A 27,256-nucleotide genomic window follows, 5' to 3' on the forward strand; every position below is an offset into this window, starting at 1 on the left:
CCGGACACGTTTTCAGGGTTACAGTTGTTATAATAGTCGGTAGGCAAGTTTAAATAAATTGATGCAAAGAGCCGCATTGATTTTTTCAGTTTACTTAGATAATCAGAAAATACTGTTAAGACGTTGTGCTATTCTATTAAAATGACACCTTATATCGGAGAAATTATCCATCGAAAGAAAACACACTTGATTCCGTTTTATTTTGAGTCGATCACAACACAAGTGGTTTTTTTCTTCTCCTTCCTCAAACTGCATTTTCAGTGAAGATGCACCTACAGACAATCGGCAAAACAAGACAAAACAAGAGAAATTGCTGGAAGCAGCAAGTGGTTTTTGTGTATTTAATGAGCTAGAAATAGAACAGAAAATATATAGTTGATTTTTTTTCTGATAATTCCTATTCCACAGGTTAATTACACAAAATGTGTACAATGGGAAAAAATACAATATCCATTGTGTCAAAATAACTCATTTTGTATATGCATAAATAGTCAAATATACTCTCTGCTTCTCTTTGTGTGCCTGTGTGTGAATAAATATCCTCTTTAGAATGATGCTAAAGTGGACTTCAGATTTAGATGTTTAGTTTGGGTTATTCTTAATTTTGCAAAAAGAAAATCCATGATTAACCTAAAGGTTGATCATGTACCAATGTGCATAAACCCAAAATAAACACCTAAGTGTGTGGAATATGTGAAATGACACTGTTTAAGTGGGTAATCAGTGTCACAAACCCCTTTCTCATCAGACTGAAGACATCTCACATTAAGAGAAAAAACAAAGACACAAATTTCAGACAAATAAGAAAATCTTGATGAAGATTTCTACACAAGGCACAGAGCTATGAGGCACTTATTTCACCAAATGCAGACAGGTTTGGACCTCTTGTATCCAAACCGATACAAGCATCGGCAGCCAGTGCGTAATGAGCGTCTCAATCCTGTTCAGTTGCTTGCGGTGGCCTCTTCCTTGGCTGCGGCCTCCTTTTTGCTCCCCTCCTTTGTGCTTCGGTTGAGGCTTCCATTGACGAAGCTTTCTGCTGTCTGACGCTGGAAGTGCTTCCTGGTGCCCACCAGGGAAGGGTTGTTGACCAGGGTGTACAGGAGCTGCCAGTGCCCCCGGGCTCTCCTGGCACTGGACACTTTGTGCAGTTTTTTCTCCTGCTGGACCAGCTGGATCCCTGAGGACACGTAAACATCGAGGGTATGTCATTTATACACAAAAAAAGTGTTGTATATTAATAACCTTTTATAATTTGAAGCAGAAATGGGGAAACAACTCTTTTGTAGGCCACCTAGGACCAGCAACAGAAAGAGTAATAATAGAAAGCAATCATATTTTAATCCTCTAAGCATGCGGGAGCATATTGGACCTGCCATTTATGCACTGAAAGCTTAAGCCCCTTGGGCAACATGAATATGTAACAGGCAATTAGTGTAGCTCATCGGTGTAATCAGCTACTGGAGAAGTAATCTCTGTACCACAATAGATTATCCCGATAATGCATTGTTTTATCCACACGAACAAGCGACATCTCCACAGACTCATCTGGAACCAGATTCCACAACAGTGCACAAGTCCTCATGCCTTTACCCCCTAATGTCTCAATGTAACCTGTATCAGCGTATGTGTGGGCAGCCATCATTCACCTCCTGTTTGTGTCAGGAGCGTCACTGCCGTTAGGCAGTCAACATGACAGCTGCTTGTTTACATCACAGTAGCTTATTGTATGTAAAAGATACACCTTTTTATCACATGTTAGAAAAATAGCGAAAAGGAACTACATTGTCTTTCAATGACAGAGACTGAAGGTTCACAGTGATGATGACAGCTGATTCATTTGTGACAAATATGATTAAGTCCTGCAGCAGAACTGAAAATTATTCCAGGGTGAGACTCAATTTGCTCTTGGCTTATTAGATTAGACAATCTGTGAACTTTCATTTTGGTGCGTGCAAGTCTGTGTTATGATCTGATTATGCAGAATTACAGCGACCTGCTATTATATTTTAAACAACACTGTAGAAATGAAAGATGCCACAGTGCATTTAATGTATATATTAGGATGGGAACACATTTGTGTTATAGTTGTAACTTTTTTTTTTTTTACTGCAATTGTGCACTATTGAGGAACTTTATCCTAAAGTCCAATGTGAATAAATCTGTAGTGTGTGCGATGTGGAGGATACATTTTGTGCCACAAACCCTCTTCAGCATCCCGTGTCCTCTGTCCAGATTTGTTCTCCTGGCCCACTGACTGCAGCAGCATCCCACAGAAGGCCTTCATCACAGGGTGGGACTGGCTCACCTCAATCTTCAGATAATGAGCATAACAGCGGTAGGCTGCAGACAGACACAGGAAGGGAGGGATCACTCATGGCCAAAAGTAATAAACACATAGGGCTGCACCCCATGTTGGCTTTGAGGCAATCACACATAATGGAGGTACAATCACACTTCTTTTTTTTCTTTTTTTTTTTGAAACCACCTGCTTTTCCTGACAACAGATGTCTTGAATCTGCAGCCATTTCAGAGAGCGGTGTGCAATTAGAGTCCATGCACTGCACAGAATACAGATATCATAGAAGCATACCGAGTTGATAGGAGGCTAAAGTGAATAGCATGTAAATTCACAGCCAATAGGTGAAGCACAAAAAGTAGATTTGTTTTTTTCATGGAAAATTGCTTATGTGTGGCACACAGCATACACAAGCATAAAAGTGAGTGCACATTAATGCAAATATATAATTAAGTAGTGAAGCTGTGAGGGAAATGTAGAATATGACTGAGGTGTTTTGAACTGCAAAACAGTATCTTGGAAGGTTTTTGTGAACACACATGCAACACACAAATGAATGACTGTTAAACCTGTTTTATAGTTGAGACAGTTGACATACAAACTATCCATCTATTACATGGGCAGGATGGATTACATTGGGGGGGCTACACTACTGTGCAGGGCCAAGCCATCTTCTTAATTCGCCCCAATGTGTATGATATAATAAAAGCAGTATGTCACATGCTTTTAATGACGGATTGTTTCTGCTCTGGATCAGTCAAGTTCTTGTATGTCTTTGGTTGTTGTGTCGGATAAAGTTGATTCAAACTCATCTAGATTTCACTTATACAGCTTTGATTAAACAGTCCCTAAAGCACTTTGCAATGTTCACCCAGTAACACACACACACACCAATCGTGGCAGCTGCCATGCAGATCAATCGATTGGGAGCAATTTGGGGTTCAGTGTCTTGCTCAAAGAAACTTCAACTAATGGACAGGAGGAGATGGGTGAGCAAACCTTTAACCGGCTGAAAGATGACCTGCTCTGCCAGCTGAGCCACAGCCATCCCATAAAGTATTCTGGATTTCTCACCGACTCCTTGTGGGCCGGTCAGGGACAACCAAAGGGCTGCATGTAGCCCAGTGCATGTACAATACCCAGGTCTATCTGTGACACTTATCTACCAGGCAGTGACATGATGCCCATGTTGTTCATCATCTGTACTCACCTGGATCGAATGCTTCCACATTGCGGTTTAGAAGACTAATATCCATGCGTCCCATGTGGACAATATTGAACAGGGCTGTAATGATCAAGCGCCAGACTGCCAGCAGCACCCCAATCAGAACATTGACTGGAAACAGCAGGTATGTCAGCAGGAACAGATTACCCCTGAAATGTAAATTGAAATGCATCAAACATAAAGAGGAAAAGCAAAACAGTTGGTTGTAAACATAACTTATGTGAGAGTAAATACAGTAAGTAACCTGTTGTTTAGGTCTCGTGTGCCTGCTGTCTTTTTGATGAAGCAAAACCTCGCGGTGATGTGTTGAATTAACACAGCCAGAATAATCATCAACCAAAAGGGCCTGGAAGAGCAAAAATCAACAATTAGAAGTGAAAAAATGTGCAAATAGCTAAAAGGACACAACTGGAGTCAAGTTCAGTTTAAGTTGAGCACAGCACTAGTGATTTTATGTTTAAATATCCAGTTACTCTCTAGTTTTGCAAACCAGCTTACTTTAAAAATTTAGTCAGTCACCATCACACTCACAATTATTTCAGTTTTAATACAATAATATCAACCCTTCACTTATTTCTTTATCTCCACTAAAACTAAAAGGAAAACATATTATTTTAAAAAGGCATCCCCCTGATCCCAAGATGTTTCCTGCTGCTGTGCTGCCCCTGAAGCTCTCTGGCGCCCCCCAGAGAACGTTGAAAGCCAAAACTCTTTAACGTGTAAGATGTTTTATCGGTAAGACTCTAAAAATGAATAAAATTAGAGATTTGACAGAGATGACCGTGAGCCGCTTTTTCCGTTGTGAAGACACTCACCACATACTCCACAAGATCTGGAAGAGAATCAGATTCTGTCCGTGCAGGACAGGTATGATTACGAGGAAGACAGCGATCAGAAGACAAAGGAAGAAGACCAAAGTCTGGATAATCATGCCTGCAGGGGAGAGATCAGAGCTTCAGGCCTCACCACCAACACCTCAGCCCAGCATAGAAACAAACCTACATCAGAGATTATCTTGCTGCTCTAATATGGTCCTAGCTGAGTCACAGAAAGGAACATTTAAACAGTTTTAAGGAGGATAAAAACAAAAGCTAATGTCATGTAACCTTTAAATTAATCACTCAAAAACTTTCCCTGAGCTGAAAAAAAAAACAGTTTTATGCCAAGAGCATGAATTAAATGTGTAAAAACAGTCTTGCATTCAGAAGGAACATTTTTTCCTCTCTATTCAGTCCAAAACAAACCATTTGATGCACATTCATTCTGAAGACACACACATGTACACTTGATTGTAATCTTCAAATTCAGTCAGTGAACTAAGACAGGTTTTTGATTTTGAATGATAAAGTTATTCTCATTTTCAGTTACAGTCAATGTGTAGCCGTACCATAGAAGACATGAGCTGCCGTGTAGCTCGTGTATCCCATCCAGCAGACGAGTGCAGGCCGGGAAGCCCTGATATTTCTCTGGCAGTTATAAACATTGTAGATATCTCCTCTGTACAGCCCCTTTAGGTTCGACCTGCACCAAGAAAAACACAGCCATTACAAAGCAGTTCCACGCCATTCAAAAATGGGTTCATCACTAAACGCACATATTACACAATGAATTGAAGAAGTGATTTATTGGCGGATACAACTGGAACACAATTCAATTCTAGTCTTGGAAATCCATTTATTGTAATCCACTGTAATTTATGGTGATTGCACAGTGTTTCATTTTTCATCCTAATAGCCATTTTCAATTGTAGCAGCAGTTTACACTGGGTGCAATTCTCTGTCTACATGATTAGTACTTTATTATGTTAAAATAACCATGCAATTATAATGAAGGAACCAGAATGCAAAGCACATTCGCAATTACTGGAAAATGTGGGAGGAGATCAGTGGTTAAGAAAGCGAGCGATTAAACTGCTTTGTTAGAAGACATACCGATGCAGAACCATTGATCGCATGAGCATAGCCAGGTTGACCAAGCCAGACAGGGTCATCGCTGAGATATAGCACACTGCAGGACACAACAGCACACAACATTTAGAATGTTTACTGAAGAAGGATGTCATTTAACGGAAGCTTACATTCAATGAAAATACCACTATAATAGACACCAATCAGCCAGGACATTATATTATTAGTCTCACATCCAACACATTGTGATCCAATGTGGAGTTTGCCATCTTTGTTTCGTAGCAGTTTGAGCTCCAGTAGCTCATCTGTTGGATGGGACCACAGGGTCCAGCCTTCACTCCCCATGTGCATAAATGAACCTTGTGCCTGGTCCACTGCATCTCTGTATAGATAAAATACCACTATAGACTAGGAGAACCCCTACAGCTGCATCTTTATTGATGCTCTATCCTCACCATCGAGCCATTCTAATTTGGCACTTTGTCAGATTCACTCAAATCAAATTCACTTGTCCATTTTTAACACTTCGAGGTGTTATAATAAAGAGATAATCAGTATAATTTATTTCACTCGTCAGTGGTCATAATGATATGGCTGACTGATATACGTGTAACAAGTATAAGTGATCATGGAAAAGACTGATACGATAAACACTCTGCATCAACGTCTTCACTCATCGGCTGCTTCCACTCTTTGGTTTCACCCACCTTCTACACACCACATGTAAAAAACCACAAGTCGGACCACTTCATGTTTGTCTGGAGACAGAATTATCTTGAAGCCGGCTAAAAGGTTTGCAACATCTTCATCCACTCCCAAACGGGCAGTCTGGAGAGTTGGCACCACTCCTATGATCAGTACCAGACCCACCTAAGAGATAACAAACAGGATGTTCATTCATTACCGCAAAACCTTCCATCCAGCTTGGCTGTGTGCTGGTTGAAAGAATGCAGTACTTAGAACTGACCTCAGGGTCATAAAACAGCATAAACAATTGCCTGATAATATTTGGAGGTTTCTGAATCAAAGTCAAAGTCAGGAGGGGCGCTGCTCTGTCAAGAATTAAGATGTAGGTATCTCGTTTAATTTTAGTCAGAGACGTTTGACGTTCTGGACTCTGCATATAAAGAATATGTATGTTACAACAAAATATTTAAGTTAGTATCTAATATAACCTAAGCCACATTTTATGATTGGCATTGGAAGATATTCCCTCTCCATTTGAGCCATCTTATTCACAGTTAACCTTAACTACACCTACCAAGAGCAGTGGGATCGTTGCAGTGAAGTTTATGCTCTAGTTTACATCACATGGATTATGAGGTGTGATGGTTGTTACCTGATACATGACAATAAAAGACACAACTGCAGATACAGCCAGCTTCAGAGGAAATCGGAAAGCTGCATGAGAGGAGAGAAATGTTGGAAAACTACTTTCAGACACAACAAGTGTGGCACATAACGCACAAAAGCATCATAGTGTAACAACCAAAAATAAATCAAAGCACAACTGTGTAATTCAGTAAAGTATTAGCTTTTATATTACATGTTCAACGTTCATTCAAACACTTTCTGCCCTTCTACATATCCTCACACTCCATGTTTGCGTAGTTTATGTACAAAAGCTTTACCTATGCTATAGTGTACGTGTGAAGTTCCAACAAAATGGCAAAGATAAACACTCATATTTGGACATAATTGTGAGTAAATCTTTGAAATACCATCAGAAGAAAAATACAGGCATAAAAAAAAGATCGAGATTAGATATTTACCATCCTCTGGTGTATAAATGTACGACTTCACAGCACCAGTTATTCTTTGGAGGAGTTTGGGTTTGTCTGTGCGCGATGTGCTGAAGAATAGAATAACAAGTTACTGTCTGAACCTGCTAATGAGATTCAAACACACAGTGTTTTGTCATGTCATGTCATGTTTGTAAATCAAAATGTAGAAAAGATGCCTTGAGCCTATAGATAGCTTATTTGCTTGCAGGTACTGAATGTATTGTTTTACTCAATAAGGGAATTATCTTTAATAACGATTAAAGTTTCAGTTTCAGCCCACTTGGTTTGGTTGAAAAATCTGGGAAATCTTACATCAGTGCTTCAAAGTTGATATTTCTTGTTTACTTCTTTAATGCTTTGTGGAAATGCACCAGATTAAAGCATCCTCACTTAAACAGATCGATGCCCAATTTACCAGATCTAATATGTTCAATGTCCACTTAACTATTGATATATTAGGAAACAAAATAGTTTTTTTCCCCGAACTTTGGACATTAGCCAGGCTTGGAAACACTGATTTAATGTCGTATGTCTTTCGATAACAGTAGTAGAAAAACAAACAAACAATAAAACCCCAAAACAAATCAAATGCCTGGTCTGGACCCTGTTTTCTTCTTGTGCATGGCACTAAATTATAATCTAGTACTATTCAATTAAATTTGATATCTAAACGTCTTATTTCATTGCCTACACAGAAACCAGAAAACACTTTTTTTGTCCTTTCATGTCCATGTTGGCAAGAATGACAATAAATCTGAATTTGATTTCTATTTGTCTCCCTCCTTGTTGGCTGTATCCTGCCTTTAGCAAAGAATCAAAGGTGAATTCAGGACTGAATATTACCTTAGTAAAACCCAGCTTTGCTTTATACTTGAACTAAAAGCTAAAGATAATGGGACAAAAAAGAGACACGGGTTGCATTATAACAAATGAAATCTCACCTGCTTTTGGTGGATTTCTTCTTACTGAGGATTTTCTTCACATAGTCTCTGTAGTAGCTGCTGCTGAGATCCTAAAAGAACAAAAACTGTGATATTAGATGATATGAAACGTACAAATAAATAACTGATTTGACTTTGTTTGACACAGACGCAACAGTTTGATATTTCTGAACTCCCCAGCAGTAATCTTCAAATAAAACCATCTTTCTAAGCATTGAGGTATGGAAAAAGCCTCCTCATGATGAGGTTTACGGAGTCAGGTGTGTTCCTGTGCAGGAGGTTGGGGGTGAAGCGATTTAAACTCTTGGCAATGGCTTCTCACAGTTCTGTCACGCCCGTGCCGAGATTAGCAGCACATAAACACGGCATTGTGTCTCCTCAGTGAAAAACACAAGGCAACCTTTTCATAATCTGATCAAGAACATAACGTAAACCAATTACGTCAAATCTGCTTAAAATGATTAGCCCGCTGGTGCGTGGTGATGGACTCCACATTTTCCCTCAGCCTAGACTGTACGAACATGGTAAGCCCCGTGATTAGCAGGCAGCTTACAGAGGTTTCTCATGTGCAAAGATTTGGATGAAACGCGCATTTTAGTGAGATTTCTTTTTTTAAAAAGGTCAAGCTTACATGAGCTTAGACTATTAATCAACAAATTCGAGTCGGTTACATAACTCTGCCTGGGGAGCTGTGCAGAAAATCTGAAGGCGAGTTATCCCAGGAACTGCACTCACCTCTGTAGCACTGTGCTTTTCAGTGCCCTTCAAGCCCTTAAACAGAAGGAGCGGGTACTGGAAACTGAGGAATGCCAAGCAAGCAATTTGGGGCAGGCTGGAGAACAGGGAGTAGTATTTATGGATCTGTAAAGAGATAGAAAACAAGACTTTAAACTACCTCGTAATGTCACGTGAGAACATTTGCAAAGAAGGAATATTTCAAGCCCACTGACTCTAGACATCACTAGTTCACCCTTCTCCCTGCTGGAAATACACGGTCTATAAAACTTAAAAATAATGTTGTTTTTTTTACCCCCAGGCAGAAACCCACTCCCAAACCCCTCCCAACAAATATTGATGTGCATCAAACCCCCCAATCCCTTATTTACACTAATCATTTATTTTCTTTTATATTCCGTTTTTATTGATTTTGCACTCCCGGCCTGAGAAGCATTTCTTGTTGTTTCTGAAACAATAACTATACATTTAATTCAATTAATTGTATTGTTCTTTTATGCTGAGCGTCAGATTGGACCCTCACTGCAACAAAGAGAGCTCAGACATCCATTGACAAGAGACTGTATGTGTGCCTCACTTCCTGAAGTCCATTTTAGATATTTCTGACTAAGTTAACATGGGTCATGCAGTGTCGTAGAGTAATGGTTCGCATTGTCACTTCATAGTGAAAATATCTCTGGATCTGGTCTTTTCTTTGTGGAGTTTCTATACCCTTCCTGTTAATGCCAGGGCTTTCTCTGGTTATTCCAGTTTAGTTTATCAGTCCAATAATAAGCGCTGGAGGTAAATTGATGACTGTGAATTGCCTGTAGGTGTGTTCTTGTCTGTTTCTCTGTTTGCCCTGTGATGGTCAAACCTTTTTACATCGTCAGCTGGGATTGGCTCAAGCTAATGTGACCTGGAATGTGATACAGTGGCTTAGAAAATGGATGGATGGATGGATAGTTGCCACCCAAATGACAGCATTAAATGAAATGATTTTATGGAGAATGCTAATTATAAGAATAGATGTCAGAATGAAAGAAAAAACAACAACATTGCACAAAGTGTAGCCTGGATGTGTAAGACACACTAATTGGATTAACTGTGAGAAAAGGTTCTTGATTAAGACATGCAGACGCTGGAACTAATTGTTTTGAGGAATAGCTATTCACAGCTGTCAGGGGTCCAACGTGTTGGATGGGGATTGGGTCAGGTTCAATACTCAAACTGTGTGTCTTTAAACACCAGTATGCTTCTTTTCAAATACCATTTCTTACATATACTACAGAGCAACTTTGTTTGGTAGTCAACGAGTTTCCAAGCCAGAACAAACCTGCATTGTTTTGAGAAATAATCCTAACTCCTCAGACACACACATGAAAGAAATACTGGCAGGCGATTCTTCACTAATCTTCTGCTATGACAATCTGATTTAAATGAAAAAGGCAATGAGTGGCAATCTTTGCTTACCAGAGAAGTTTTGGGACAATCAATTTTTTGCCAGACCAGAATACCAAAGTGTGTCCATGATAGTAGGCTGCCCAACACATAGCCGACTTTATTATGTAAGGTGCCACATGCCAGGAGTGGGTAGTATAATGCGGGGTAGTAAAAGACTCCCAGGATCACCCAGTTTTCTGCAAATGAAACACAAGCGTGTCAAGACTGAAAACATCTAAAGACATTTGCATTAGTTGGACACTGACTAAACAACATTAGAAAATATTTCAACAAGTTACAATATTCAATTTTACTTCCATAGTTATTTACTAACTTTCCAAGAAACAGTACCCTGATGTAATAATTGGTTTTAGGAGCATTCATCAAATAGCCGCTGCACATTGGCTGGAAGGACTGTAGAAAGGTCAGGATTGAGTACGTCTGCTGGTTTGGTCAATCAAGTCTACTGCAGGAAGATGGTAAATGCAATCTTCATATACACTTAGTATTTTTATTTTGCAAGATATAAAAGAAATAATTCCTTTTCCTAGTTTCGTCTGCTATGCTGTGTTCCTGTTTGCCTGTTTGAAAACTTTCTATAGATAAAACAATTAAAAAAACAAACAGCTGCTGCACATGTGACTCTGCTAAACCCTCCACTGTACGGGAATTGTGTAAAGTAGCAGGAGTCAAACTCCTCACAGTTGTTTCTTATGGAAGTTAAAGCTTCTTGTAAAGCTTACTGTCAAAAGTCTGTGTCGAAAGTACAAAAACAAACCAGATACATGTGAACAAATCAATCTCTTTACGTAACACAGATGAAGCAAAAATAATCCTATGTCTTTAATCTCCAAACATGATTATTCTATTTCACCTCATTTTCTTAAAAATCGCAATTTACATAAATGCTAAAAATGTCTGTAGTTATATTACAGTCAGTGTACAAAGTGTCAGGCGGACGAGAGTGCTGGAGGAACCAAGAGAATCTCACGTTTGTTCTGGGAGTCTGTGGTGAAGGGAAGGGGATTTGGAGATACGACAAGGCCCCACAGTTTGCACAAGAGCACTCCGAACACAGCCACTGCCAGGCCCTTGTGCTGCGTATGGTCCAGGAAGTTGACCGGACTGTGAACGAAGCAGCAGGTATTTAGAGCTCACGTGTTAGCAGACTCACATTTGGATGAAACACTTCTTGAGAAATCATCAAACATGAATGTAGGACTATATTTCGATTTGCTGTTTCCGACATTTATAAGCGGTTTCCAAATGAAACTCACCTCAGTCGTTTCTCATTCATACTTCTTAGCTTCTGTCAAGCCATAAAAGTTTTACTCGGCATGAAACTGCTCATCATTACAGCGTTTATCATGCAGTTCAATAAGCACCACAAATAGAACAGATTTAAGAGTTAATGGTCTCAACGTCACTTTGGTCTTTGATTTAAAAAAAAATAAATCTAATAAATCTATGAATAAAAAAATGCCTGCACTGTATATTCTGTATTGAATCTGTATCCAGTCTCCACTTCTTCGACCAACAGTTAGCTTTTCATTGATTTTCTTATGTCATTTAAAAAACCAACCCTGAATGCATAAGTTTATACAGTTGAAAACCCAACTGCAAAAATGGCTTTGATTTGGAAAATCATAATGTATATAACTTCATGCACTAAGACAGGGGTCTGCAACCTGCATATCTGGAGCCACACAAGGCTCTTCAGCCTCTGTAACGGCTCCTAGAAGTGTTCATAAAATGCCATATAGCTAAATTAAACAGTCTATTTTCTTAATTTCCACTTTTGGCAAGATTGGTTTCTTTTGCTCTCACGGATAAAGGCACAAATGAATATCTTTTTCAATTAAGTACTGCTTCACAATCTACAGTCTTGATATAGAAAAACTAAAGCTGGACTTTTCAAAATTTCTGAAGGTGAAATATATTTTGCCACTCGGTTCATATTTGCTTTCATGCAATTGACTATATATCTGTGGATTTAAAGGTTGCAGTCCCCTGCAACCCAAATCAAAGAAACCCAAAGATAAATTCAATTAAATTAACATCACTTGATTACAGTTAAAAACATAATAAAATCAGCCTCACCTGAGTAAACCTGGGAGTCCTTTCTGTCTGTAGCCCACCTTCGTCCGCCTTGCTAAGATTGCGAGGATCAGCATAACCACCACCTGCAGGAGATTCCATCTCAGTTAGCCTCATCTGCAGAGTTTCTCTGCGGAACCCCCCAACCCCCCCCCCCCCCCCCCCCCCCCCCCAAACCTCAGTCATCAGCATCTAACATTGATACACGAGGGGGAGTCCAAGCTTACAAAAGACCACACAGACGGAGCCTATAATGAGTGCTCCACCCTGATGTGGTCTGAATGAGTCGTCATCAGTCAGGACCACTGACCAGAGAGTCCAGTGACCTGGTGTGACCTGTGACACATTTAGGGAACACATGTTCTTTAAAGTGGGATCGGTCTTTTTGAGAGGGCTGTTTAAAGGATTCAAACAGGAAACAAGAAAATAGAACAAAGCAGAAAGCAAAGTCATATTTACTTGGCAGAAGAAAGATTAAAAGATAAAAAAAAAAAGAATACAATCAATCTACAAATGTACCTACAATGACACAGAGAATCTGGGAAAATCTGCAGCTGAAGATCAAATATTCAGTCTTTCAAGCTTATTTTTGTTCTGGAAATTACTGCAAGAGCTTATAAACAATGAAAGACATTCTTCTCTGCAACTACAGTTCACACAGCAATCCACAGATGTGCAAAGAAGAAGCCAAATGAGACCACAATCCAAAAATATTGGCCTCTTCTCTAACGGTTTTTCTTTGGTTCAAACAAGTAAAATAAGATTTAAAGCACTTCACAAGCAAATGACAAAGATTAGATACTTCCATGAACACATAAGCATATTGATACACACCGGAACACATCCATGTATAAATCCTATTGAGAACTAACGCTAATTCAAAATGGACTGAGGTGAAACATAAAACTTGTCAAGCGTAATCGATCAAAATTTGAGAAATTCTCCCGACCAAACATGTCTTTTAGAGACGGCCTTGTTGCAAGGCGACGATAATTCACATTTTGCATTCAACCTCAGCGCGGCTCCACAGAAGATCGTAGCAGAATTCGGACGGCTAAACTACTGCTGCACAGTTCTTTCACCAATAGAAAACCTCTGATGCTTTATAAATTAAAAACCCTGGTAAATCAGAGGATTTAGGATTCTGGATAAGGCAATATGGCACCGTTCCAACTTTTCTTTCTAGAAGATGCCATAAACCTAAAAATATACTGACATTTCCATGTAATTACAAATGGTCTTAATTTGCTTCAGCCCACTGCTTGCTGGGATCAGTGTTATCACCTCACAACTCTTAACTTGATAAAGTTATGGGTTTTTATAATCTATTCTAAAAATAAAATACATGGGGAAAAAATAACCCCAAAGCTCTCTGGCACCTCCCATGACAGCCCCACCCCCCCACTTTGTAAACCACTGCTCTAAATAACAAAGAAACAATAGAGATCAAAGTCCTAACATCTAATGCAAGACATCATTAAAAACACTTTTCACCTGATAGCAGACTGGTTAATATATGTACTGAATGAATGGCAGCTTTACATGATGTCACATTAATCCAACAGACTTACAGATATGGCGGTGATGCATATGTGATACAGCCTGTCATCAGCAGTAGGGTCACATGGGGGAATTATTCTAAAAAGAAGAAGAGAACAATACATTCACACATGAGCAAAACAATTAATCTGCATGTTAAAACTCGAGGCTTTGGGGCTGACCTTCAGTATCCCTCGCTAAACTTTTCACATGTCCCTGTCAGGAACACTTGTGGCTGGAAACTTTGCTGCTGAAATCCCGCAGCAGAGATTTGCATTTAAACGGATTGGTATCAGCGTGACACGGGAAAACAACAAATGCCTATGTTCACGTTCCTGTGCACTAGAAGAGCAGGAATGCCTGGTCACGGGGTGCTAATCACAATTCAGACAAGGGCTCATACATCAACTCGTAGTGAGATTTATTTACGACAATACTGCACATATGAACGCTCATTTGTATACGTAAAGATGGCAGCCTTCAGGATTAAGGTTTAAATACCTCCCACTGGTCCAAACAATGTGAACATTTGTAACTGGGAAATCAAAGCGAGGGACGGTAATAACTTAAGGGTAAAGTCTAAATTCACATTTCCATAATGAGAGTGGGCTGAGGAGGATGTTTTAATGTTTCCACTGGTTAACTAGAAGTGATAACCAGAATTCGTCAGATGAACTGTCAGCTTCACATTACAACTTTTTCCATCAAACATAGTAATTGTTCCAAACGGATCTCTGCACCGTACAAACAACGTACCAATACATGAAGGTGGACACTTCAATAACACAGACTGATGCTATAGGCCAGCCCACAGGAAGTCTTGCAAAGTGTTTTTAATGACAAAGAAGATCATTATGAACGGATTTATCATTTGTTGCATTTTTAGTTGCAGAGAGAAAAATCTAGAGTTCAAAGAAAGGACGGGATTTGGGATCTGCATTCTGCACCAAATTAATGACATGCTCTTAGAATTAGACTTCTTCTCTTTGTAAAGTGAAGATTTGAGACTGGGGCGTATGTGACTCCTTACACTCTGCACGATACGGCATTTTGACATTTTCTGGAGGAAAAATATGTAACTTAGCATGTTTCAACAACTTAAACTGTTTGTTTTTTTGTTTTTTTCATCAAATGTACTCTAATGTTCTATGAAATTCTCATCCAACATCTGGAAAAACAAACATTTCCAGGTCTACCTGCAACATCAGAACATGCAAATGATATCTGTCCAACTTGGTAAATCTAAGATCATTAAATAATACCACTAATCAATTTAAATAAACTTTCCCAGATGTAAAAACTGAAGGTACTTAAATGTGAATCTTCACAAAAAAGTACCAACAAATGTACTTACTCTTTTACAATTTTGGGTGGTGGAGGACCCAGGTCTGGATACTCATAGTCCAGTAGGTAATCCTTATCCATTGTGCTTCCCCTTTCTTGAACAGGTCCCACAACTTTGGAAGTGAGAGCTCTTTAAATTAGAGCCTGTAGTGACACACAGCAGTGATCTCACTTGTCTGGAGGGGGAAGGCGCTTCCCAGGTCGCGCGGCGGACTCAGTTGCTGCTGCAGAGGAGTCCTTGTTTCCTAATGTTTGGTCGACTTTGACTGGCGGTCTGCTGCCCTCCTCACGGCCCGTATTCAGGTGCTCCGGTCCCACCGTGGTGCTGAGAGTAATGTGACAGGTTCTGGCTGCTGCGGCGGGCTGCCTCCACCCTGCAAAGGCCCGTTTTCAGCTGAGGGTTGCCACCACACCAGGAGCCTGCGGAAAAGAGGGGGGCAGTGTGTGAAAGGAGGGAAAAATGTGGATCTGGGAAGCCAATCTGAAAGGCCACCGGCGGCTTACGGGGATTACATCCACTTTTTGAGTTGTGTTATTGGACCTGCGATCAGGTGTACAGTGTTATAAAACTCCGGCTCGGCGTCTGTGTGGGCAGCTGGAAGCATCAGTTATCAGACGTTCACGTCGATAACAGGAACATACTCCGGTTGTTTCCTTCGGTCACGGTTCAGTTACTGAAGCAAAAGGTTACCCAAACTAAACCACTGCATCATGGAACCAAATGAAACAGAATGAAGCAGATCGGGCTGATCCCTACATCACTAATCAGTTGATAAGGATCAAAGAAAAGTTCACTCACCACAGCACTTTGTCTTCTGCAGATAATAAAGATAAGCACATATAGATATGTTTCCTAACCAGAGACCTGCAACTTCTTTCTGCCACACCAGGATCCAGTTTTACTAATATCCAATGTCCAAAGAACATTTTGTTAGCAACAGATAAAGATCGCACAAACAGAATATGTTAGGGGCTGAAGCGAGATTTCTAGCAGTGTAAATGATACGTGAATGAAACTGATGTAACAATAGGTGGTATAGCCGCACTGCCCAGAGGACAGGAATTTATCTAGGCTAGATCTTTACACCATAACACTGGTGTGTTGGAATTGCTGCGGGACAAAATGTTCATCTGTGAATATAGGCTGCTCACCCCCCCCCCCCCAACACCACCACCATTTTTCTTTTTAAACCAACAATCGAATATGCTTAATTCAACTCCAACATTATTTCCAGTTACTGCTAGTGAAACTTTAAAAACTGATTTATTTTGCAATATGTTGTAATCACTAACACTTTCTGATTAGCTTTTTTTTTTTTTAACTCCAGGGTCTAATATTATACTGAATTTCTCTTATATTACAGAACTGAGATAATCTGGAGAAATTGCCATCATATTCTGACTAAACGGTGGGTTTTTTTTCATTGGGAGAGATTTTACCAAAGTAATCAATAATCCAAAAAGGTTGTAGTTCAAGCTTCTAAAAACATCATATGATTTGTTAAAGGTCTTGAAATTCTCTGGACTGAGTGACCCAGGTTATCGTGGGACAACAGGTTGGATCTTGTCCTCAGTGATGAGTCCAGTAAAAACTCTGTTATATATTTACAAACTAAATCCTGACTGAAGCCCTCTGCCAAAACCCGCAATTAATTTGATAGATAAATAAGGTGAATGAAATATTATTACGTTCGCTATGTGAAAGGCTGCTCCTTTGGACTCAGACTTTATTATTGATCGCAAAGAGCCTCCAGCTTAAACATGTGAATGTTATAAAGACAGACTGAGGTCAAGGGTCCAGCAAAAGTCTTAACTTAACTGAGCTTAAATTATTTTCTCGATGAACAAAGCGAGAGCAAAAGGCTTAACATCAGCACAAGGAATTTATGCAAAATCCTCACCATCAACATTGAGAATGCACGTACTCTTCGCTGCGTGTCTGCAGCCATCGGCCTCTGCTCTCCGGTGCAGCTGCCTGAGACTAAGTCAGTTCCGCAACAGTGGCTCCACGTCAGTGGACACTCATCACGCCAGATTACAGTGGCACAACTTTAAATCGCTGCAAAATTTCCCTTCTAACACTCTCGAGAAAACACAGTTTCTCAAGCGTAGTAAGCCACCAAATCAAATGTGCTCCTAAAGAAAACGCAGCCCACCAAATAAAGGGGTCAATGAACAAAGAATGCTTTGAACAGTTGAATCACAGAGGGCCAGTTTGATTGAGCCAGACAGTTCACTTGTATCAGGTTTAGGGAGTCGGGTCCAACAGCCTTTTGGTGGGAGCGACAGTATATCAGGCAGGAGACAAATTGTTAAAACAAACTAAAGCACAAATTCACATATTAGTTTTAACAATGCAAACTGCATCACCATTTGGCACAAGTCTCTCTCTCTCTCTCTCTCTTTTTTTTTTTATCCATCCATCTGCTTTTTTTTCCCAACTTAAGGTCACAAGAGTCAATCCCAGCTGACTGTGAGTGGAGGTTTGGTACATCGTGGACAAGTCGCCAGTAGGAGGGAGGCAATTGCACAAAGACATTTAAGACCTACAGGAGGGTCAGTCACCACAGTGGGAGTTAAACCTACGGGCCCAGAGAACTTCCCATGCATGCACAGGGAGTACATGCAAACTCCTCAAAGAGATAACATAGTGGTATTACTTTATTTGTTGGTTGCACCTTAAAAGTGCTTGGCTCATCCTAAAATTCTTCAAGTCCTCCAGAACACATGGTGCTGCTGATTGGCACTCTCCCCATTACTGATCACGACATTATCAATCAGGCTCCCAAATTAAGCGTCACCTTGTTTCCATTTCGCAGTTTCACTGGATGCAGAGCAGCCGTGCAGGCTGGGTGCTCGTGCCCTCGCAGTGCGTGCTGAGCAGCTGCAGGAGCCGGGTTGGATTCGGTTTCAAACAGACATCACGGACACATTTCATGGCTTTGAAGTGGAGCTTGAGCCTCAGAACAAAAGACGGTTCCAGCCTGAGAGCTGCGGCAGGTAACCTCACCTGTGCCTCTTTGACGCACATGCACGGGGTCTGTCTGATGACGTCTCCATGGCGATTTGCTTCGCTTTATTCTCGTGCATTTAATACGTTTGGTTTCAACGCGAAACTATGCAGACACTTCGCGCAATCTCGCATATTTCAGATGACGTGCAGTGGCGTAATCGGCTGGACGTGCTGTGGGTTAGTTCAGCCACCGGTGCGCTGCAGGCTGGTCCGGCGTGCCAAGTCGATTTATAATGCTAAAGGTTTTATTTTCATTCTATCAACCTGCATGTGTGCGTCATCCTAAAGAAATGGCACTTAATTCGCTCAGTCCATCAATGCCCACTCCCCTCAGAGATACACTAAACGTGAATTTAAAGTCAGGAACTTACCTCGTGTGCGTCTGTGCCGCCTATCTCTGAGTTAAGAAAACTTCAAATGACTTTTCCCTCATGACTCCTCTCTCCCTACACCCACCTTGTGAAAGTTCAATAATTGCATAAACAAAAGAGCAGTCTCAAAAGCAACTTCCCATTTTCTAGACACCTCATCCAGTGTGAATGTGAGACTTTGGACTGTCTCTATCTTGTTGTGGTGAAACCGTCATAAAAGTGCTGCTGCATGCAAACTTATGAAGAAGCTGTTGTGAAATATACTGGTGATTAATGTGGCTAAGTTCATAATTGCAAGTTATTTTATTTAATTAATTTGTCATTTTATTTATATTTTTTCAGTGCTTTCTTTCTGAGTTTTAACTTAATCTTTACTGTGTTTATGACCATTTACCTGGAAGTTGTTTTACAAAGGTGAATTATTCCTGTCCTAATTGAACCAATTCACCAAACACATGTGATTAATGTGGAATCATGTTTTAAAAATTTTACAGCAGTTTTTGTGCAATGCAGGAGCTTCCCTATTCATATATGACTGCTACTGAGGTGACCAGTGTACAGTTTACTCAGCTGTGGTACTCAAACATGGATCCTTCTGTATGAGCAGTTCAGCTGGCACTTAAAGTTGTGCAGACCTGGGAGGGTAACAAGAGCATAAGCTTAAAATGAATTGAGTTGAACTAAAGTCACTTGTTGAGAAGTTTATTTCCAGTCGCCTGTCTGTGAGACATCAGTGGCTTAAATTTATTATATTGTTCTTATATTGTATTTGTTTTCAATTCTGCTTTATTAATTTGTTTAGCCACCAGTTTTACATTGCCTCTGGCCCTTATTAGTTTTGTTTTATCACCTGATCAGGAATCTGTGAAGCACTTTCAATTCCATTGTGAAAAGTTGTCGTATAACTTTTCCTATTAGGATTAGGGCTGTAGACTTTATGTGCCGAGTTTGCATGTTCTTTTGTGTAGGTGGGTTTTCTCTGGTTTCTCCGGCTTGCAATCCAGCTGAAGTCAACTGACGGCTGAAAACTGCCTGCAGCTGTGTGTGTGTGTGCGCATGTGCATGCGTGACAATTTATTGAGCAATATTTATTTTGCAAACTGATCTGCAGTAAATTATATTTCCATGCTCTGTGCACTCACGCCAACGTATTTGGCCAATTAGATGGCACCCTACTGCTTTGGATGCCTGACCACGAGGTAAATGTGATTGGCTGTCGTCAAAAAGTGCAGTTACAACTGCTGTAAAAGAATACTATTATTTAAATGTATTATTGCAAATTAATAAAATCCTATATTGTAATACTCAACATCATTGCATTTTGTGTTTTCACCTGATATTGTGTAGGCTGCCTTCCTTAGCCCATAATCAGCTGGCCAATGATTGTGTTTCGGCAGGCAAAGAATTTGTTGGATCTGCCTTCCTGATGTTGAGGTACAAATCTGAAGTGTTGACTCTTCCCAAGGAGACCAAACGCCTTTCTCCACATAGCAGGCCGGGATGACTTGTGAGTTCATCCCTCTCTTACTTTTTGGCTCCTGTGACTGAGTCTTAATTATTCTGACTCCAAAAATGACTGAAAAATGGAAAAGTGTGTGACCACCAGGGACAGGTCCAGATTTTATGGGAGGTACCAAGAGTTAAATGAAGGAGCCCACTCAAACCCCATGAAAGCAGAAATACACTAATTGAACAATTAAGAAGTGTATATACTTCTTCACTTTGCTTTCACTGGCTCGATGTATTTTATGTGCTCATAAAGAAGAGACATCTGACTTTTAATGCTCCACTTGGAGGGACATGTCTGGTTACACTGTACTCATCAACATCTTCGTCTTCACTGCAGTTAGTAAGCTCTTCTTTTTCATATAATGTGACATTTATTTCCCATGACAAACAGAATTATCTGCGAAGTCAAAGACGTAATCTAGTCCTACACTTCGTTTTTAAGCTTCATTTCCTTTCTCTGATAAAATGACAGGTGGGACATTCCTTCAATGATCAACACTTTGAACCAATGAAAATAATGTGCCCATTATGTTGCCAGCCAGATTAAATGCCACACCCTGCCATCGTTGTAGCTCCGCCCTCGGTTGTCATAAATATGAACTCACTTAAAAAAAATTGTTCCCATTTAAATGAGTAACTTATCACGATCTGTTTTCTTTTTATGGATGCAGGAAATCCTATCTGCTTATATATGCGAATTACGAACTCTGCACTGGAACATTTTTAATTTCATCTACATTTTGGGTTATTTTTATTCCGTTTTTCACACCATATATATATTAGAATTTAATCAAAGGTGAAATCGATATGAATTGAGTAATAGTAAGAAATATTGCTTCACTATTAAATCATAGCTGCTGTAGGCCTCCTGAGTGCAGGGGGCTAATTACTGGGGATATTTTTCTCCCGCTCAGTCTGCTGCAACGCCTCCGTCATAATCAATGAGGCTTGTAACACTCAATTAGAACATAATTGGATTTGTGCATGTTCGAGGTGGAAAAGCGCACATTTGAGCAGACATGAAAGAATAGCTTATCTCTGTAGACGGCTGCAATGAAGCTGAATTGGTCCGGCCAATTGTAAATTTCAGAAGAACTGAAGTCAGTGGAGACACATTACAACACCTCCTTTAGCACTGAACCCTCAGGTTGGTTTGATTTGCGAGGATTCAGACATATTTGATTTACAATCCACACATGAACCTAGTAAGTGTAAGGTTCATTCATACGGATGCATTCTGTCTCATTTTAGATGAAATAATACATGGCAACAACTGACTTTACATCATTCAGATGTTAAAATGACTGAAACCCAAGTGGAGCTGGTATGTAAGGTATCCTCTCTTTATGCAGAGAAATACATACATTACATTTGTAAAATATATATATATATATATATATATATATATATATATATATATATATGTGTGTGTGTGTGTGTGTGTGTGTGTGTGTGTATACATACAAGTTAGTTTTCCTTAAGTTTTTATATCATATATATATATATTTGGACCTACCTGTATGAGGCCTAACAACCACACATTTGGATACCAGTATAGGTAGATGTAATTGTTTGTAGTTTTCAGTGAGTTTTATTTACCAAGCGGTTTTTTTTTTCTGTCTCTGGCTGTTGCAGGACTCCAAGTGGCCATAGTGTAACTTGATACATCTTGTTCTAGTTTCAGTTTGATGCTTCACTTCTTTTGCTTTGCTTCTTCTGCATTATTTCAGAAATTATAAGAAACACTGTCCATATTCAGAGTGGTGGGTATTAATGTAACCTCTGCACTTTGCACGCTACCTCATGGTTTATGAAGTAACATGGCTGTACAAAGTAGCAGCTGATTGCTCTCTGTCCTGCTGGTTTATAGATTTGTGCACATGGAGATGATATTGTATACGGTTTCAAATGTCTTCACAAGAATTATCTATGCATGTGAAAGAGGGCATGATATTGGTTCCATATGGTGCTGTCGTGATAGAACTGTGATGTTGTCTGGGTGATTAAAAACACTTAATGCTTTTTATCTTCCACAGAAAAAGTAACAGGAGCAGTATTTTAGAAATTGGCTTTTTAAGTAGTTTTTGTGTGTCTGATGTCTGAGCTGTTATCACCAGGTGTGACGTAACTTTGAAATAATCAGTGGTCAATATAGTCTAATGAAGTTGGTCTCCATCTGATCAGCCAAATATTTTGATGTTCAGTGCTTGAAATTTGCAATATATCTTGCAGCCCTGATCTGAAATGATGTAGTTTATGGTTTTAGGTATCAGATTTTTTGTGTGATTTATAAAATATTTAGTGCCCGTGCTTTTTTTAATCAATAAATTAAGATGAACTATCTTGTTTACAAAGAGGTCCAATACAAATTATGCAACTGTATACAATATGCTCTTATTTACCACCCATCATATCGTTACCATCCGTCTACATCATCAGGATTTAGTTCTGTGAGGTTTAAAAAATGTAAACTGAGAATAATTACTTGGAAGAGTAAAATAATACATTGCAATGTTTTACATTTTACAGATGACATTGCATCAATGGTTACAATGAAAGTATTATACACAATTGTGTCGTTACAATAAGTCCTTGGTAAATAAGGAGACCCCAACCAGAGGCCAAAGTAAGTGTGGCAGAGAGAAGATGGGACAGAGACGTAACAGGGTAAGAGGTGACGTCTTAGACAGATCCTCAGTCCATGACAGGGCTAACACACATACACACACACAAACACCGATGGACAATCTACACACACACACATTTACATCTACAGCCATGTCAGGGTCACCACTTACATTCATATCTTTGGACTTTGGAAGAAGGTCATGATATGCAGTAAAAAAAAAAAAAGAAAAAAAATGCAAACGTGTGGGAAGCAAATTGTAACTATTGCAGCACAATTACCAAGAAATCCAGACTTCTGTTGTGAATTGTAACGTCTGATATCTTAAAGAAGCAGAAGGTACATAAAGCAAACTACTACCACAATAATGTAGTTGTCTCATTGAGTAAATATTTATTTCAGCTACATTGAGATGTAATTAGTAAAAACTGAAACACTTTCCGGCCATATAATGGATTTTAATAACACTGTCTTGTGGTAGATGAGCTTGCTTATTGCATTCTGACACATAATATTGAACCTAAACAGCCATTTAAAAAAAAAAAATAATCAATTTCCGTCATACAGGTCGTTTCTTGTTTGATGTATTACCGTACTGTTATTGTTGTCGGCTGACGGTGGAAGATTTATTTCAGTGTTTATGAGCGCTGAGGATCGGCCGTTATATCTAAGGAGTCTGTGACAAGTACAAATCTTCCTGATAGTTATTAAAGTGGTCATGATCACTTTGCCACAGACGCTGGTGTGCAGCACCCAGTTTTTCACCTTCCCACTGCAATTGCCTGACAAGCACCTTGAATTTATAGCAGCAAGGCAGTTTGAGCTGCCGGGTAATAATCCCCCTTATAGACCCGTTTGGAGAACACCTTGACAAAGACAACACACACACACACACACACACACACACGCACACACACACACACACACACACACACACACACACACACACACACACACACACACACACACACACACACACACACACACACACACACACACACACACACACACACACACACACACACACACACACACACACACCCTAGGATTTAATTTGATCCTCATGATGTGTTTATTTTAAATGACAGCTTATGCCTGCTTTTTCTATAACTTTTAGACAGTCGCTATGAGCATGCGGACTTGAACTGATAAATAAATCTTTTATCAGATTTATTTTAACTTTCAAACAACGCGTCTCAACTGGGAGCAAATACAAACGTTCTCCACCGAAGTGTGGGGTGGGCTTTCCCTGAGGAGCAGGTAGCTTTGGGATGGGGCGGAAGTGTGGAGGTCTGGTCGATGCATCCGCATGTGCTTTAGTTTGTAGCGTGGATGTGATGGATGATGTCCTTGCCATGGCCTCTGTCTTGTCACATGTGTGTTGTTGGGTGGTCTGTATGAGCATAAATTTAAAGGCGTTGGCACCGTGCTGATGGGGGTCGTGTGTGAGGGATTATTGGTTTGCTGTAGAAATTCGGATGCAGCCTTATCTTATGACCTTAAAAGCTGGAAGGGGAAAGTTCAATCACGCTGGTATTTTCTTGGACACGGAAGCAACATTCTGTTAATTTTGTCTCTTCACTTTACCCCTAAAGATTTATTTTAGATCCAGTGTTTCTTACAAGACATTGCCATTTCTGACTAAATACGCCCACGTAAGGAATTTGTGGTTGTCTGAGTTGGGAATTTCCCTCCAAAGCAGCTCTGTTTCGTTCTCTGATGGGAGATTTGCATATTTCACATCTCGTCTTTAACTGTGTGATAAAAAATTCACACCAGCAGGCCTCACAGAATCGCTCTCAAACTGAAGGCTTCGCCAAAGTCTCTCAGAAGAGCTAATTGAGGGCAGAGGAGGTTTGTTTCTCTAAGCACGCTGGGGTTTGTTACAAATGCGTTCTGTGATATTTTGTGTGTTTTGTTGTGTTGGTAATATCTTCACATGTAAGTACACATATTTGCCTTTTCTCTGACATCCGTGTGTAGTACAAATGGAAACAAGGCCCATTACAGCTTTTCTTTTTTTTTAAGGAGTGTTTATAGCGTTATTGGATTTTTTTAAAAATTACAACATTTGATGTCTTACATTGCAAATATAAAATGCTTTTTCCACAGGGTTCATACATCTAATATATGGGTATTTTGTTGTTCAGCCCAGCATCATTCCTGCCACAGGGCCCGAGTTTGGCCACTCTTGATCAGAGAAAAGAGCTTTGTGGTCTGTAAAGCGTTAGATTTTTCTGATGAATAATGTATTCATAGTCTGAGGCTGCAGACACGTCTCACTGTGTGTTCAGAGAGGCTTGACTTTCACACGTCTTTGCTGGAATGAGGCTGAATCGGGAGCTTGTCTCGGCTATCAACATCTGTGGGGAATATCCCGCAAAAAACAGCACAGGAAATTTTTTTTTTCTTTGCAATGTTTGACATTTTTCGGCTAGTTGTTGGCTTTTGTGGCTTTATGATGCTGTCTGTGTAAATACCTACACATATGATAAACTCAAGTGCTCTGCATTTTCGTGTCTCTCGATCTTGACAAAGGATATTCTGAACTTGCATAATGAAAGGAGAAGACAAACCATGGCTGCACGGGGTTCTAATGGTTCCAAATTTTGTCTCACAGATAGAATAGCAATTGGGGTTGAGAGCCTTTCTATAAATAGTTTGGATGTTTTCCATGCATTTGAGGTGAATTGTCCACATTGACACCTCCAGGTCTGTCTCTGCGTTTGCCCCGTGATGGCCAGATGACTTGTTATGTGGTCAGATGAGGCTAATCCATCCACCACTGCTTTATCCAACACAAGGTTGCAGGGGACTGGAGCCAATAACGGCTGACTATGGACAATGGTACACGCTTCAAAAATGTGCAGTCCTTCAGAGGGAGAACGCAGACAAACAGTCAAAGACACTTATAATCACACTTAGAGTTTTAAACTCACTAATTAGACTCAAACATAAGTTTTGTGTGAAGAAAAGTAGCTGGGAAAACCAGCAAAATCTTCATAGAAAGGCTCCCGAACCCAGGACCTTCTTGCTATGAGGCAAGAGTGCTCCCCGATTCGTCGTATTTAGTATCGACAAAAAACAAAATTGTACTGATTAAAAGGTCGCGACTCTTAATTTTGAAGGATTAGCCTAATTAATCTGTGCATGTCAAATCCTTTATTTGGAAAAAAAACAAACAATCTAGAACACACATAATGAAAATAGCACACTATATGACATTAATAATAAATTTAGAAATTAAAGGAGGATGCGACTGAGTATTTTTTCAAAGTAAATGTTATTGCAACAAGTTAAAATAAGATCTTGATATTCTGTTGGCTCACTCAACATCAGAGGCTTTTGTCTTCCAGCCAGGGAGTCTTCATTACTTCTACAGCAGCAATTATTGCAGCTGAATGGGATCAATACTGAAGATCACGTTGCTTCCATCGAGCACCAAAGCAATCACATCTGTTTTCCTCTCATGCTAAAAGCTTCTGAAGCAAAGAAAGAGGGTTTCTTTTCTGACTAGATCTTTTGTCATTGGAAGGCGTTTGACCCATACTTGAAATGTGCCGCTGTTGTTGTTTTAAGTTATGACAGAACCTTATAATGAGTTTTATCATATAGACAATATTCCAACACGATATCCCCAATGTCTTAGCTCGGGCTGAATCCTCAAAGGTTTACGTGTTCACTGTGATCAGTCCTGTCAGTGTTAATTCATCACAGTGGCTGAAGCTTTGAAGGCGGTGGAGTGGTCACTGCGATGATTTGTAAAAGTCAGCCGGGCACAAATGGCCCTACGACTGAGAATCTGGGTGTCAACTCAATCCCCGCGAGACTGTGGTGTGGTTACACAGCGCAGGTTCCCTGCAAAGATCACTCACGCTGGCCCCCATTTGCCAAGAAGACCACTCTGCACATGTCATTGAGTGAGTGAACAAAGACACATGCAGGCGTCTGACTCCAAAGCGAGAATGCTGGCAGTCATTAACACGATTTCTGTAAACATAATTTGACACAAAAAAGAGATGTATGAAGTGAAGTTTTGCTGTTGATTCCACAGTCAGGCTTTAAATGCTTCTGTTATTAATTGATGTAAAAAAAATCTAAAGGGATGTGCTGCTACTTTTGCTCACGTTTGTTCAATTTGATTTGCCTCGCCTCCCTGACATCAGTCCCTTAAAAAAATGTGTTTACCCGTTCCCATTTTAGTATCTCATTGTCATTTTGTCCTTTTAATTTGGTATATTGCTTGTTGTTATTATCAGTGCAGCACAGTTCCATGTTGATTCTTTTCCCAGTATATCCGGGAGTATTCATCCTGTAGTTTGTTTCTGCATTTTTAATGACTTCCCTGCTGCATTATCAGTTTTGATATCCACCTGCTGTCACAGTGACATCATGGTATTGATTCCCTTGGCAATGGCCACGGCCAACTGAGTCATATTTCCCG

The 27,256-nt window shown here is 39.9% G+C and overlaps 1 protein-coding gene across 1 annotated transcript; it reads right to left on the reverse strand.

Moving 5' to 3' along the window:
- Nucleotides 1-86: 86 nt before the first annotated feature.
- On the reverse strand, nucleotides 87-18,843 carry stra6 (signaling receptor and transporter of retinol STRA6). The gene is made up of 18 exons (XM_080474610.1): nucleotides 18,678-18,843; nucleotides 15,304-15,713; nucleotides 13,982-14,048; nucleotides 12,414-12,496; nucleotides 11,305-11,438; nucleotides 10,344-10,510; nucleotides 8,892-9,017; nucleotides 8,157-8,227; nucleotides 7,204-7,283; nucleotides 6,771-6,832; nucleotides 6,139-6,301; nucleotides 5,456-5,531; nucleotides 4,912-5,045; nucleotides 4,340-4,457; nucleotides 3,769-3,870; nucleotides 3,510-3,673; nucleotides 2,206-2,343; nucleotides 87-1,180 (listed from the first exon to the last, which is right to left on the reverse strand). Exons 2-18 carry the CDS (start codon nucleotides 15,372-15,374, stop codon nucleotides 945-947), a joined length of 1,992 nt encoding a protein of 663 aa, XP_080330736.1. The 5' UTR covers nucleotides 15,375-15,713; nucleotides 18,678-18,843; the 3' UTR covers nucleotides 87-944.
- Nucleotides 18,844-27,256: the final 8,413 nt, after the last annotated feature.

Source organism: Lipophrys pholis, assembly GCF_963383615.2.
Source record: "Lipophrys pholis genome assembly, chromosome: 11".
NCBI lineage: Eukaryota > Metazoa > Chordata > Actinopteri > Blenniiformes > Blenniidae > Lipophrys > Lipophrys pholis.

Coding starts and splice junctions, on each gene's coding strand:
- stra6 (XM_080474610.1), bottom strand. CDS start 15,374: ATGGATAAGGATTACCTACTGGACTATGAGTATCCAGACCTGGGTCCT. Junction 14,049..15,303: donor CCACCCAAAATTGTAAAAGA/GTAAGTACATTT, acceptor TCTTCTTTTTAG/AATAATTCCCCCATGTGACC. Junction 10,511..11,304: donor CACAGACTCCCAGAACAAAC/GTGAGATTCTCT, acceptor TTTCATTTGCAG/AAAACTGGGTGATCCTGGGA.